Here is a 15,356-nt window from a genome sequence, read left to right as displayed (position 1 = left end):
AAAGCTGCAAAACTCCATTGGATTTATAATTAGGAGGTCATTGATGACCTTGTTGAGTATTTTTATTAGTATAATAAGGTTGTCATGAATGTGATGATAGAGTAGATTAGACTTCATAAAGCATAAACAAGGGACCTTTGGATTAAAATCTTGAATTTTAACCTTTTAGAGACTGAGAATTTTCAATATTTGCTAATAAAGCAGTCTAGCCAAGAGGTGCACTGTAAATAGTTGGCTCCATAGTCAAGTTTGATGGTATAGTGTTTGGAAAGCTGCTGTAAGATTTTTTTCTAAGAGTTTTGGAGAGAACTGAGTGTCTTCTTGAAATGATATCAAGTGTCCAGTGAAGCTAATAGAAGGGAGTATTCAGTAATTCTGAGACAAGACACTGAGTATAACTTTCATGGTCACCTTGACTCTTATATTATGGATAGAAAGAAGCAGGCATCTCCTACAAGGCCTGCTCATCATCAGAATACAAAGAGGTATTGTTAATGCTGTCTCTGCTTGTTTAGTCTAATGATATGATTTAAAAATAGTATTCACTTGCAACATAATTTTTTCAGAAATATTTTTTATTTCTTTAAAATAGCAAAAATAATATAGAAATATAACAATAAAATTTGGGCTGGGGATTTAGCTCAGCAGCAAAGCGCCTGCCTGGCAAGCACAAGGTTGTGAGTTCGGTTCCCGGTACTGGAGAAAAGCAAAAAACAAAAAACAAAAAAACAAAAACAATAAAATTTTTGCTGAATTTACTGTTAATTGAAATGTGAAATGAAATTACTTTTTTTTTTTACGTTTTAAGTGATTAGACATTTTTCTGAAAATTTCAATAACAATACTAACTTCCTTTTTCTACAGCAATCTTTCCCAAAGAAGTTTCCCATGTCTCAGTCAGTACCTCATATTTACATTCAGGTTAAAGAATTTATTTATGCCAGCCTTAAATTTTCAGAATCACTACACCGGAGGTAAGTTTATTAAGAAATATGTCTTTTAATATGAGTTTTATTAAATTAACACTTAATTTTCATATTATGATTCTTTAATGGGTTATCATCTTATTGGAAAGGCTTATCTATGTCAGACATATTTAAGGTTAAGTTTCTATAAATTGAATACTGTCTTTGTTTTGTTTTGGTTTTTTGTTTGCTTGTTTGTTTTTTGGTAACAAGATCTCACCATGTAGACCAGGCTGGCTTTGAACTTGCAGCAATCCTTCTGCCTCAGCTTCCCATTTATCTGATATCATGAGGGTAATACTCTATATTTATGGAGATAGAAAATGTGATACTGTCCCTATTTGTTCATAAGGAAACTTAGGCTCAGAAAAACTAAATCATTTGTTTAGAGTGACCTAGCTGGATGAGTTGAGAATTGGGTTGAAGAGCAAGACTCTTAAGACTCTCTTATCAGTGAAAGTACTTGGCACAGTAACTGACATATAATTAATGGTAGCGGAACGTTAATCTTTTTTGCTACAATTTGTTTCAGCTGTGTACACGTATCCTGCATTTTACTCATGTGATAGATTTACTTTTCTTTCCTGCTCCTTTTCCTTCTTTCTTTCCTCCCCTATACTGCAGATTGAACACAGGGCCTCCCATGTCGTGCATTTCTGATTGTGAACATTCTCTGAAAGACTGAGTCGTGATACTAGCTTTCATAATGTCACCTTCTTTGAAATCCATTCTTCTGAATTATAATACCAAATAACAGAAAATGTCTTTATTCAGTGGGAAACTATATTGACTTTTAAGTAACAAAATGTAATAAAGATAGAACATTTATTTTTCAGTAATGAGAACAATAACAGTTACAGTACATATTTTATCATATCTGTCTCTTTTTGTAATGTACTGTTATTTTGGATTTATACAAGGCATAAATAAATTGAATAATAAATATATGTCTGCGAGGGTTGGGGAGTATCTGATTTTAGGTCTTTGTTTTTCCTATGTGAATAGAGATTTTTAAAAAGATTATTTAATTCTTGTTTGTGAATAATATGGATAGGAGAAGAAGGGAAGGCAAATATCTAATACATAGCATATATTGTGCTATGTGGTTCCCATAAGCCAGTGGTTCTCCAAGTGTACTCTGGTCAGCAGCATCAGCATTACAGAGGAAATTACTAGAAATAGTACCTCAGACGTACGAATTAGAAACTGAGCGTGAGGCCCAGGGTTTTGCCAGCTACCGTGGATGATTCTGATGCATGCCAAAATTTAAGAATTTTCTATTAGCTACTTATATCAAAATCTTTAAAGAGTACTCCACTAGCCACTTATACCAAGTTTCATCGTACTCCATTAACTACTTATACCACAGTCTCTAAAGACATTAGTTTTAGATACTACAAGATACACAACATAATCTAGCTTTTGAAAAACAGTGAATTCAAATGAGTATAGCTGAAAAGGAATAACATAAAATGATTTGTATTAAAATGATATATTTCCATAGTGGATATATTTTGGGCCGCAAATAGTTGAGTCACCAATAATTTATCCCTAACTTGTTTTTCATTTTATGTTCTCTTACGTTCTAAAATACAAGTAAGGGGTGGGGATGAGGCTCAGTGGTAAAGTGCTTCTCTAGCCTGTACAAAACCCTGAGTTTAGGGGCTGGGAATATAGCTCAGTGGCACAAGCGCCTGTCTAGCAAGCTCAAGGTCCTGAGTTTGATTCCCGGTACCAAAACAAAACAAAACAAAACAAAAAAACCAACCCTGAGTTGCTGCTTACACCACAAAAATAAGTAACTAATGAATAAAATAAAAGAGGCAGTATAATGCATAAGAACATAAGCTTTAGACTCTTAGTTTGTTTCTTGATGCAGTCATTAATTGAAGTAGGATCTTGTACAATTTAAACTGCAATTTTCTCATCTATAAAATGAAGGAAACATTTTGTGTGGTAGTTGTAAGAATGAAATGCGGTAATATAGTAAAACACTTGACATAGTTCCTGGCATATGGTGGGCTCACAGGGCTTATGAAAACAAGGGATGCTGCAATAATAGATGTGAGACAGGAAGTGTTTTTGTTTGATTTTGAAAGCATTGGGGGAAGATTAGAGTTAGAGTTCATAGGAAGATAACTGGAAAATCTTGCTGGTACAAATGGGATAGAGTACTGACAGATTTTCTTTCTCTGCTTTTACTTATGAAGAATAAGTATACATTGAAATGCAGGGCAATTAAATAAAAGAGAGTATCTGAGTAACTTTTCATCAGAAGGATTCTATACAGAGTGTCTAATACACAATTTGAATGTGTCAGAAAAGAAACCAGAGGAGTTGGCAACCAGCTGCCTTTTATCAAGGTGTGTAAATTGCTTGTTCTAGGGACTCATCGATGGGCTAAAATTTTCTCTTTGAGTGTTTGATGACACATAACCCTGAAATCCTACTGGTGGTGCTCATTTCTTGGGATATCGTGAATCTAGATATACGAAACCAAAAAGAAATATTTTCCTTGGGCCTGCTGGAATTAGGATTAGCAGAAATAGAATGCCTGCATTGGGGTTGGAGATATAGCTCAGTGTTAGAAGATGAATTTAACATTCACAAAGTGTGGGCTGAATCCCCTGCACCAAAAACAAAACACAAAACAAATAAAGAAAAAGGATAGCTGCATGAATATGGAAAACATTAGAGTAATGTCTGAGGCAGTAGTGCTAAATTAGGGATAGTTTTGGATTCTCTTGATAGCACTATCCACATCCCCCATTTGGCAATGTCTAAAGACATTTTGTTGATCACAAGTGGGGTTGCAGATGGGGAGAGTTGCTACTTGAAATTAGTAGGTGGGGTCCAACGATGCTGCTTAACATCCTAGATTTTACAGAACAGCCTTCATTGCAAACAGTTACCCAACCTGAAATGTCAGTGTGGCTGAAATTGAGAATGCATGATCTAAGGACAGTTTAACTGTTTAAATAATGGTTCCATTCAAGAAATCATTATTCATTTAAGTTGGAGGCCTGGTGCTTACAGGAAAAGATTTAACTTTTTAGTGCTAACTTAGCGATCTTCAGGTGGTAAGAAGTACTGTGGAGTTTTGTGCACCAAATGAAAGTTAAAGATAATTTATTTTTTATGTCTTTTAAAATCATAATGGAAATGGATAGTTTAGTTATATTAAAAATTATATCTGGTAATTATAGGTACCAAAGATCACATCAGCCAGGCGTGGTGGTGTATGCCTGTAATCCCAGCACTCAGGAGACTGAGGCAAGAGGATTGCTGTGAGTTCAAGGCCAGCCTGGGCTACCAAGTGGGTTGAAGGCCAGCCTGAACTGCATAGTGAAACCTTGTCTCAAAAAGACAAAAAAAAAAAAAAAAAAAAATCACATCAATTCATATTTTAAAAGTAATTATTAGCTTTAGCTATATATGAGATATTTTGCTAAGTAACTATCCCATGATGGAGTCAATGATTTAAGAATAGCTTTATTTTCTTGTACTAAATTACATCATAAGGTTTTTCTGTAGGATTGATTGAATACATTTAAATTATCCTGTAAATCAACATTCTACTTTATTGAAAATGTGCCTTTTTAGAAACTAAATTGAAGTTCATGATTTAGTATTAGTTGTAATTTAAAGGTATAAAATAACAATTTAGAACAAATTATTTTAATAAATTATATTAAATTATCTAGAATATTAAGTCTACCCTTGAAAAGTTTAATACCATCAACCTTTGTTTTTAGCTCAACAGAAATAGATGATATGCTTAGAAAATCAACAAATCTGCTGCTGACCAGAACTTTGAGTAGCTGTTTACTGAACCTCATTAAAAAACCACATATAGGTTTGACTGAGGTAGGTTAAGAAGATACATCATTCTATAAAACTGTCTTATATGTTTTATTATATGAAAAATTACTGTAAGTTATTACTGAATACCATCCTATAAAACTAGGTTTGTACTATAAGCAGAGTTTTAAAAAATTTAATCACTGGTTCAAATTGAAGAAGTGTGGGAAAGGGTATAACATGGGAAATAGATAGTTGAAGATATGAAAATATATATTTAAAATTCTGATTGACATACTTGGGGAGGCAAAATCCACATTTTGTGCTTGTTAAATATATAAGATATGAAAAGTTGTACTAAAATAATTGGCAGACGCTTTGTGTATTTATATATATTTTAAATGATGTTACCATTCATAAATAGTATTTGCAGCAGACTTGAAATCAGATAATCATTTATATCATGTCTTGCTATAATTATGCAGGAGTGGTACAGTTGCTAGAGGTAATAATCCTGTTTTTAGTAACCAAGAAGTGTCACATAATGTATAGCTTTTACTTTACTGGATATATTTTGTATTTTCTAGCTAGTACAAATCATCATAAACACAACACATTTGGAACAAGCTTGTAAATACCTTGAGGACTTTATCACTAATATTACAAATATTTCTCAAGAAACTGTTCATACTACAAGACTTTATGGGCTTTCTACTTTTAAGGTATGTAAAAATCTGACCAAGGGGCTGGGGATTTAGCTCAGCGGCACAGTGCCTGCCTGGCAAGCGCAAGGTTGTGAGTTTGATCCCTGGTACCGGAAGAAAAACGACAAAAAATTAAAAAAATAAAAATGTGACTGAAATTTTTCATTTCATTTACTATAAGCAAACATTTAAAATTTATAGATAATTTTTACTGCATGCAAGATTCTACTGCATTCCTAAACATTGAGAATTAGAGATAATCCTTACCCACAATGAGGAAATAGATGTCAGTTCTTTTTCATTATTTTTAAAGATCTTATTAAAATATATTAATTTTCTACAACATTATGTTTTGTTCATGTTTTAACAACAAGTGGTAGTGCCAAATCAGTGAAGCTGAATTTCCACTAATATTTCACAGTTCAATATTGAACGAATTTAACATTAACACTTATCTAGACTTCGCAAGTATGAAATCCAGGAAAGCATGTGAACTAAGCCTAGTTTATATGAGTTGTTTCAACACATTCATGATGGGGTCTAGTTTGTATGTCTTACTGCAGGGTGGCTCTGAACCATCAATGATACTGTCCCAATGGGACAGTCATGCATGTACCACTGGTGGCCCAAAATGGCAGGAACATGTTAAAAATAAGTGCTTCTTAATTCAGGAGAGCAATTTTTTAATATAGTTTTTTTAAAGTATACTAGGTGTCCTGATTGTAGTGTGTAGCATTTATGATATGTGATTGGAAAATACAGTGAATTTTAAATTTAAAAAATTTAAAGAAGTTATTTCTGCCTTTACTTGGTAGGAGTTGTGTGTACATAATGCCATTGACAGAAAATAACAACAGTAAATATAGAATGATCATAGCAAAATAGTCATAGTTTCACAATTCAGTACAAGAGGGAAATTTAAAAATTCATAGAATCTTCTTAAGGAATTTTTGTTTGTTTGTTTGTTTGTTTTGTCTTTTTGAGACAAGGTCTTGCCATGCAGTTCACACTGGCCTTGAACTCACTTTGTAGTCCAGGCTGGTCTCGAACTCACAGTGATCTGCCCGCCTCAACTTTCTAAGTGCTGGGTTTACAGGTGTGCACTACCACACCTGGCTTCTTCCTAAGGAATTTTAAAATTTGCCTCTTAGTTTCTTCAGTGACACACAAATAGTTCAAAAGTGAATTATTTAATTTCCACGTGTTTGTATACCTTCTGTTGTTTCTCTTGTGATTCATTTCTAATTTGATTCCATTACAGTCTGACAAGATGCAAGAAATTATTTCAGTTTTTTGTATTTGTTAAGACTTCATGGCCTAAAATACGATCCATTTGGGGGAATGTTCTATGAGCTGAAAAAATGTGTATTCTGCTGTTGTTAGACAAAATGTCTGTAGATGTCTGTTAAATCCATTTGATCTGTAGCATAATACAGTAGTACCTCGGTTCATGAACACTTAGGCCACAGAAGTATTTGACAGAATTTTGGTTTTGTTTGTGTGCTCTGCATTGGGTGATGAACACAACCATGGCCATCTTTCCTGGGTGAACATGAATGTGACCCACCTTTCCAGAATTCTGGAACAAATTAAGTTTTTGAACTGAGGTACCATTGTATAACTCTGTTGTTTGCTGATTTTTTAAAAAACTAGATGGCTTACCTATTGGTGACAGTGGAATATTGAAGTCACCCAGTATTATTGTATTGGGCCTCAGTATCCCTTTATGAGTGTTTGTTTTATAAAATTGGGCAAACTGATGTTTGGTGCATGTGTATTTACGCTTATTACATCTTCATAGTAATTGTTCCTTTTACCAGTACATAGTAGCCTTCTTTGTCTCATCTAATTTTGTTTTGAAGTCTGCTTTGTGGGATATGTCTGCTTTGTGGGATAAGTACCGCTACTGCTGCTTACTTTCAGATTTCTATTTGCATGGAATATCCTTTTCTGTCCTTTCACTTTCAGTCTGCATATCTACTGGTGAGGTGTGTGTTTTGTAGGCAGTAAAGGATTGGGTCTCGTTTTTTAAACCAGTCTACTAGTCTGTGCCTTTTAAATGGAAAATTAAAACCATTTACATTCTGAATTGTTAGAGAAGTGTATGTACTGATTCCTCATTTTGTTGTTCTATAGTGTTTAATTCTTTCTTAATTCTTGTTGGCTTATATACTCTTCTTCCCTCTGTAGGATTCCTTTAAGTATGTTCTACAGTGTTGGCTTAGTGGTCATGAATTCCTTTAGTTTATACTTACCTGGGAAGGCCTTTATTTCTCTTTCAAGTCTTAATGATAGTTTCACTGAATATAATAATCTAGATTAGTAGTGGTTTTCCTTCAGTGCTTGAACTGTATCATTTCATGCCCTCCTGACTGTCAGTTTCTTCAGAGAAATCTGCAGTTATAATGGGTTTGTCTTTATAAGTGACTTGGAATTTCTCTCTTGCAGCTTTTAATATTATTTCTCCTTTTTGTATTCTTGGCATTTTAATGATAATATGATATAGAGAGTTTTTTTCTGGTCATGCCTGTTTGGTGTTGTCCTAAATGCCTCCTGTCCTTGGATATCCGTATCTTTGCCAAGGTATGGGAAGTTTTTGCTATTTTTTACCAAATAGATTTTCTTTGCTTTTAGGTGCTTGATCTCTTCTATACCAAACATTTATGAGTTTGGTCTTTTAACTTTTTCCCAGAGTTTTCTATATTTTGTCTACACTTTATTTTTTCTTTTATTTCTGAGTGTGATAGTTTATCGACCTTGTCTTTAAGCCCTAAAATTCTGTTTTCTGTTTGATCTAGTCTGGTAATATTTTCCTGAATTTTTGACTGGACTTGTTGAGGTCTTTATGTCCAAGATTTCTGTTTGATTATTCTTCAGAATCTCTATCCCTTTGTTGTATTGTTCCTTCATATGGTGAGTTGTCTACCTTAATCCATTTCACTCTTTATTTGTATTGTCTTCATTTATTTTTTGGTCTTTTTGAGACAGGGTCTCACTATGCAAATCAGGCCGGCCTTGAGCTCACTTCGTAGCCTAGGCTGGTCTCAAACTTGCAAAGATCCTCTTGCCTCAGCCACCCAAGGGCTGGGATTACAGGCATGTGCCACCACGCCCGGCTATTTGTATTGTCTTTGAAGTCATTGATGATTTTAAAAATCAGTCTTTTAAATTCTTTCTGTTGGAGTTTATCCACTGTGATATCTAAAATCAATCTTTTATTCTTTCTGTGATATCTTTATATTTAGTTACTGATGCATTATGGACCTTTAAAGGAATCATGCTGCCTTGTTTTTTCAGACTTATGTTTTCATGTTGAGATTTTTGTATCTGTTAGGATGGAATCTCTTCAACTTTTATGTGAGGGACTTTTTAGGGACTAGTCTTCTTTTGAGGTCATGAGAGGAAAGAACTGCCTGTAGTTATGATGATGACACACAGACAAACCAGATATTGAAATACAGTAAAAGACAATTTAAAAGCAGAAGCTATACCACCATTAACAATAGAAAAGAAAGGAGCAATAATAATATAGAGAAAATTAAAAGGGTAAAAATTAGTGAATTGAAAAGTATAAAATAGAGGGGTGAGGAAGGAGAATAATAAAAGAAACAGAAAGATTTAACATTTTTTTTTTCTTTTTCTGTTTGGATTTTTGAGACAGAGTCTTGCTACATAGTTCAGGCAAGCCTTGAACTCATTTCATAGCCCAGGGTAGCCTCAAACTCATGGAAGTTCTTTCTAGGTCTCCTTAGTGGTGGGATTATAGGCATGTGCCCTCACACCTGGCCTTTTAAGACTTTTAGAAAAGACTTTTTATTAAAAATAATTTTTTTATAATTTTTTTTTGTCCTGTTACTTGTTACTATCTTTTATTGTTTGATCAAGCTTATAGTCTTATGTCTAGTGAACTGAGCAACTTCGTTGAAGATAACAGTATGTAATATAGCAAATTGGAAATTTCTATCATTTTGTTTTGAGGTCATGTATCATTTTTGTTGTTTTTGTATTGTTTTGATTTTATCTTCATAGTTGTTTTGTCAGTTTTTAAATTTTTAAAATAAAAAAAAATGGCAGGGCAATGTGGGAGGGAGTATTTTGAGGGAGATTAATGGCAAAGCGTCTTTTACCTTAATAAACTTTTTAATTTAAACATTAACCATAAAAAATAAATAAATAAAAGACTTTTTAAAAAAAGAACAGCTTAGATAAGAGGAGAACAGGGTGAAGATAAAAATCTAAAGAATAAAAAGAGTAACTACAATTAGATCAGTAATAAGAAAAAAGAACTAAAAAACCCAATTAAGGAATTAAAATAGTAAATAAAATTAGATAAACGTACAAGAAAAATAAACAAAAAAATAAGAAGAATTTTAAGAGAAAAAGAAAAAATAATGGAAACTTGAGACCATAAGAATCCTTCGTGCTGAGTTGTTTGGATCAGTAGTGTTTCTTTCTAGGACTTCTAGTATTGGAATCACCTTCTGTGGGATAGGGAAAGACAGCCATACCTGGGGCCTCTTAGATTTTCTTTCTATTCCTACTTAATGAACCGGTTGAAGCTCTGTGAAAGCGGAGTCTTTGCTGCCTTTCTGGCAAGGTCCTTCAATGGTATAGTGTCTGCCTCAGTACTGAATCCACTCTAGAGGATTTTAATCTTATTTATTTATTTCCTTTCAGTGCACTTGGCATTGCTGCTATCCCTAACTAGTTCTGCAGCATATTGCCTGGTGAGGCACTCTACTCACTCCAGAGGCCCTCCTGTCTGTGGGCTTGGGAGCATGGGAATATCATTAGAAAGTATGGAAGGCAAGCAGACCACTACATGCTGTGCTAGAGGGAGGCAGTGTGTGTGTGTGGCAGAGAGGGAGTGTCCAAATAACCTGCAAGCTTGATACGGACTTCTTCAGACCCAGAAAACTACAGAGCAACAGGTCTGACTTCTTACTACAGAGGATGATGCTGCTGACCACAGTGCCCTCAACAGCCTAAGCTCCCCACTGATTAAACTTTTCCAGGGAATCTGTGACTTATCCTTATCCTTTCCATGACTGCCTCTTGTGGTCATCTCCACCCAGTCACTGCAATGAGGTGTGCCCCAGAGACCCTCTGAAGTGTGGAAGTTATATGAACTCTGATCCTTTCAGTAGCTCAGTCTCAAACAATAAGCCTCTTCTCAAGATGGCTCTTGATTTTACCATTACAATAAAGATAAGGTTAGTGCTGCTTTGGATTTCTTCTCCAGAGCTAGACTGCCATGGGAGAGGAATCACTTTTAAAGTAAATCCTCACACTGAATATGTAGCTTACAATAACTGTGGGTTTCTCTCGTGGTTAGGGAAGTAGGTCTGTTATCAGTCACTGGCTGCCAGCCCTGTCCAGACTTACTTTGTGCTTCCCGAGGTGAGCCTCGTGCTCCATTTTGACACTGTCGATTGTTATACTTCTCTCTTGTTGCCTTTCTGTTTCACCATACTTTTTACCTTTCCTTTTACCTTTTTATGGTTTATTTGAGCTGTTCTCTCTCTCCCTTCAGAAGTTTCTTTTTTTGTTTGAATCTTTTTTTTATTTTATGAAAAGATAAAATTTTATAACCACATAATAAGAGAATAACAATAGCTAATACACTGTGTATTGTTATCGTCAAAGAAATTGCTCAGAGTATAAGATATAAAACAAAGATTCTTATAAAAAAGAAACAGATAATAACATAAAACTTTCTTTTCAGTGATCTTAGATACCCTAGTAGTATAAAGGGAGCAAATTAGCATATATATTAAAATACTTTTAGAGCAACAGAATACATAATTTGTGGAAGTATTTGAACTTATTTCTACTTCCTACTTCTCTTCTATTTTACTCTTTATGGAAATCTGTGTGGCAATTCTTCAAAAAGCTAAAAATAAATTCTGTGTGACCCAGCTATCCCCACCCTAGGTAGCTTCCCCAGAGAGTTAAAATCAGCATGTTACAGGGGTACATACACACCTATGTTTATAGCAGCATGTTTATAACAGCTAGATCTTAGAAACAGTGTATATGTCCAACAACAGGTGAATGGATAAGGAAAATGTGGTATTTATACACAATGGAGTACTATGCTGCTATAAGGAAAGCTATACCTGAGGCATTTGCAGGTAAGTAGATGCAACTTGAGAACATAATATTAAGTGAAATAATCAGACAGACAAGCTCAAATATCACATGGTTTTTATATGAGGAGACACAATGCACACACCACACACACATACACAAAGAACAAAATTCTCTTTTATAACTGTAACTATTCTAACATTTACACAAAGGGTATTTATGTTCCACCATTTTACCCTGAAAGTCTTAAAATCCTTCTTTTTTTTATAGCATAGTCACTAGCTTCTTGAATTAGGTTTTAAATTTATTTGTTTGCTGTTATAATCTGTGGAAAATATTAATAAATTTATTACCTTTTCCTATCTTCTCCAGTTGCCTACTGGAACTGGTCTTTAACTTCATTTCTTTAGTGACTTATCTTAATTGGCTTCAATTCAGTAAAGATAGAAATGAAAGAGGGGTGATTATGAACCCAGGAACAAATACAAAGTGATAAATGTTTTTATATCGCTTCAAAAAAATGATCCACAAGTGGTTAAATTTGTGTCATGGTCTATTTATGTAGGTCACAAGCATTTTGCCTTAATTACCTCCCCCTAATGTTGTTAGGAACGATTAAGAGGGACATGTATTACTATGTGGCTAATACATATTAAACATGATTCCCTTGTCTACTTGCCAGCATTACATATTTCAAAAAATCATTCTGTGAATGTTTAATATACATTTTTTTTTCCTTATGGACAAATAACTTGAGCAAGATAAAGTAACTTGGGTAATTTAAAAGGCTTGAAAGTCTGATATATTCATAATTGCACTGTAATTTACTAAGGAAACATTTATTGAGCATTATTAGGTACTTAACACTAGAAGGTATAAAGAAATTAATCACTCGCTGCACCCCTCCAAGGTGCTTAGCAGTCTTAGATACTTTTAATTAATTATGGAAACTTGTGAAATAGTCTGTGAGCTGTTATTTCATAAATTTTAAAAAATGGGGAGGGATCTGCTTCAGGTTCGCCTAGAGCCCTGAGGCGTGGTTTGGCTCTGTGTCGACCAAGGGTAGTGACTACAGTTAGCACCAGAGGCTAACCAGCCTACCGCCACAATCATCCTGGCCTTCGGGGGGCCCAGCGTGCCTTTCTAGCAGGGCAAAAGTCTTACCAAAAGAAGAATCCTACTTGGTGGTGCTATGTAGGCCATGGTGCAGAAGAGCCTGAGAGCAATGGGGTCAGCTTGAGACTTGCTGTGGATTAGATAAGAGGACACCCTGGCATCTGCCCAAGCTGATGATGGGGACTGGCTCTGTCAAATTGAGTAGCCTGAAGAAGCTATAAACAGCAAACCGTAACAAACCACAGGACATATCACAATGAAACAGGAGACAGTTTTTCTACACTAACTGGATCTTCAGCTGGCAGCACAAAAACAATAGAAACATGAGAAAGCCAGGCAGCAAGATGTCTCCAAAAACGATTAACAGATCTTACAAGCACTGAAGGTAGAGAAAGCTACAGACAAAGAACAAAAAAACCAAGTGGTCAAAAATGTTTCAAGACATAAAAGAAGGATAGAAGCAAATGCCTGAGATGTTTAATGAACTCCAAGAGTATTTAATTAAACAGATAAAGTAGTTTACTAATAAAATGTTCAGGGAGTTTAAGGAAAAAACAACAAAAGTTAAACAAGACAATATAGGAATTGAATGAACATTTTGGTAAACAAGGTATGAGAAAAGACCAAGCAGGAACACAATATAGGAAAAATTCCATGGAAAGCATGGGTAGGAAATTTGATAAATGTGAGAGTAGAGTGTCAGAAATTAAAGACAAAATGAGGATAATAAATGATGCCCTAAAAACGACAAGACACCATGGAAGCTGGATCTAACAACTGCTAGATGATGTATAACACACACACACACACACACACACACATACACACAAAACCTACTTTAGAATTATAGGGAAGAAGGAAAAATCAGAAGATGACTTAAAAGTTATAAAAAATTTTTCACTGAAATTTTAGCGGACAAGTTTCTATATCTAGTGAAAGAATTCAGTATTCACATACAAGAAGCATATGCAGTCCCAAGTAATCTTGACCAAAAAACCACCTCTTCATGACATGTCATAGTTAAAATTTCAAGCTGGGCATGGTGGTGCACACCCGTAATCCCAGTACTCAGGAGGTTGAGGCAGGAGGATCTCTGTGAGTTCAAGGCCAGCCTGAATTACATAGAGAGTTCAAGGCCAGCCTAAACTATAAAGCAAGACCTTGTTTCATACAAAACAAAACAAAACAAAACAGCAACAACAACAAGCATCCTATAAAATAAAATACCCAATCAAAAAATTAGCAACTGAAATGTATAGTTCTCAAAAGAAGCACAAATGGCCAATAAATTCATGGAAAAATCTTGAATATCTTTGGTTGTTACAGAAATACAAATAAAAACAACTCAGATTCCATTGGCTATCACCCCCAGTCACTCCGTTTCCATATCCATCTGTGCACTCCAAGGCATGAATTTCTCCACCTACCTTTACAACCTGTGGGTTTAGAAGCTGTCCCCCGACAACTCTGCTCCAGATATTCCTGTGTCTATACACCCTAGGCTGATGAAACCATCCAAAGTGAGGCATACTTCTGATCACACTGGTAGGTAAGGAAAGCAAACAGACCTCTGAGCTCTGTGTTGGATGTAGGCAGCGGGGATCAGGGGTGGGGTCAAGCAAGCCTCTCAACTTAATGCTTGCTCTTTCAGACCCAGTCCTCTCTAAAGGCCATTCATGGCAAATCAGGCTTCTCAGCTTGGAAAGAGGGACCTGTGTCCTTCTTGGCCTAAGTTTAAAGTTCTCAAGGGGTCTATGTCTGCTTTGTGGCTTCTTTGTGACTGTCTTATGCAGTCATCTCCTACCAGTCTCTGTTGGTAGAGTGACCCCCAGAAACCATGAAGTGTTGCTTTTGTAGCTCAGTCTTAATCACTTCACAAAATGACTCCTGATTAAACACTCTCAAATATAGCAGGTTCCACACTGTTATTTCACCTGGGATGTTCTGGGTTATTTAGAGTAGTGTAGCCACCTTCCTCTTGCCTAAGTTGCTCTGTTTCCCATTGTATGATATTCTTTTGAAAAACTTCCAAAGGTATAGGAACCAAAATACCTGGTGAGGGTTCTTACAATATTTTTGAAGTTCCAACTCAAATTATATCACTTCAGAAAGCTTTGTCTAACAAATCAAATAAGTTCTAATTATTTCCTTTGTTTATTCGGGATGCTATGTAAAACTTCCAATATAGTATCAGTGATGTTTTGTTACATTGCATCTCTCCTTGGATTGTGACATCCTTGAGGCTAGGAACTGCCTTACTCATTCCAGTATCCTTGTAGTGCTTTTATTCATTGAAATTGTATATTTAATTGAGCTGTATTTGGATATAATATATGAATAATAATTGTGATACAAGGGCTCTGTTACAGAAATAGTATAAATAGCTAGCCTTTCTTCCACAATTACTACTTTGTTCCTCAAATTAAATTAAATCTATCTCTTGGGGCTGGGGATTTAGCTCAGCGGCAAAGCGCTTGCCTGGCAAGCACAAGGTCGTGAGTTCAGTTCCCGGTACCAGAGAAAAACCAAAAAAAAAAAAAAATTAAATCTATCTCTCAAGATGGTAGTACCTATGGTGGCAAGTTGTTGACCCTCTTTAAAATGGTACAAAGAATTGTGGAGATTTGTTCAGCCAAAAAAAAACCTAAGGGAAGGGTAGAAATCTTTCTAATTTTCTCTT

General features: G+C 35.1%; 1 protein-coding gene across 1 annotated transcript in view; it reads left to right on the top strand.

The window, feature by feature from the left end:
* Positions 1-15,356, top strand: part of Exoc6 (exocyst complex component 6) — a gene marked incomplete at its 5' end in the record, with an annotated part of 170,744 nt that overhangs the window by 81,118 nt on the left and 74,270 nt on the right. The window contains 3 exon segments of the mRNA XM_013514880.1: positions 865-974; positions 4,721-4,832; positions 5,354-5,488. Of these exon segments, the coding sequence (XP_013370334.1) occupies positions 865-974; positions 4,721-4,832; positions 5,354-5,488 (357 nt within the window).

This window comes from Chinchilla lanigera, unplaced genomic scaffold (assembly GCF_000276665.1).
Source record: "Chinchilla lanigera isolate Chin_1 unplaced genomic scaffold, ChiLan1.0 scaffold00024, whole genome shotgun sequence".
In the NCBI taxonomy this organism is placed as follows: Eukaryota; Metazoa; Chordata; class Mammalia; order Rodentia; family Chinchillidae; genus Chinchilla; species Chinchilla lanigera.
Note: the sequence above shows the minus strand (reverse complement) of the source record. Positions and strands in the feature narration are given on the sequence as shown.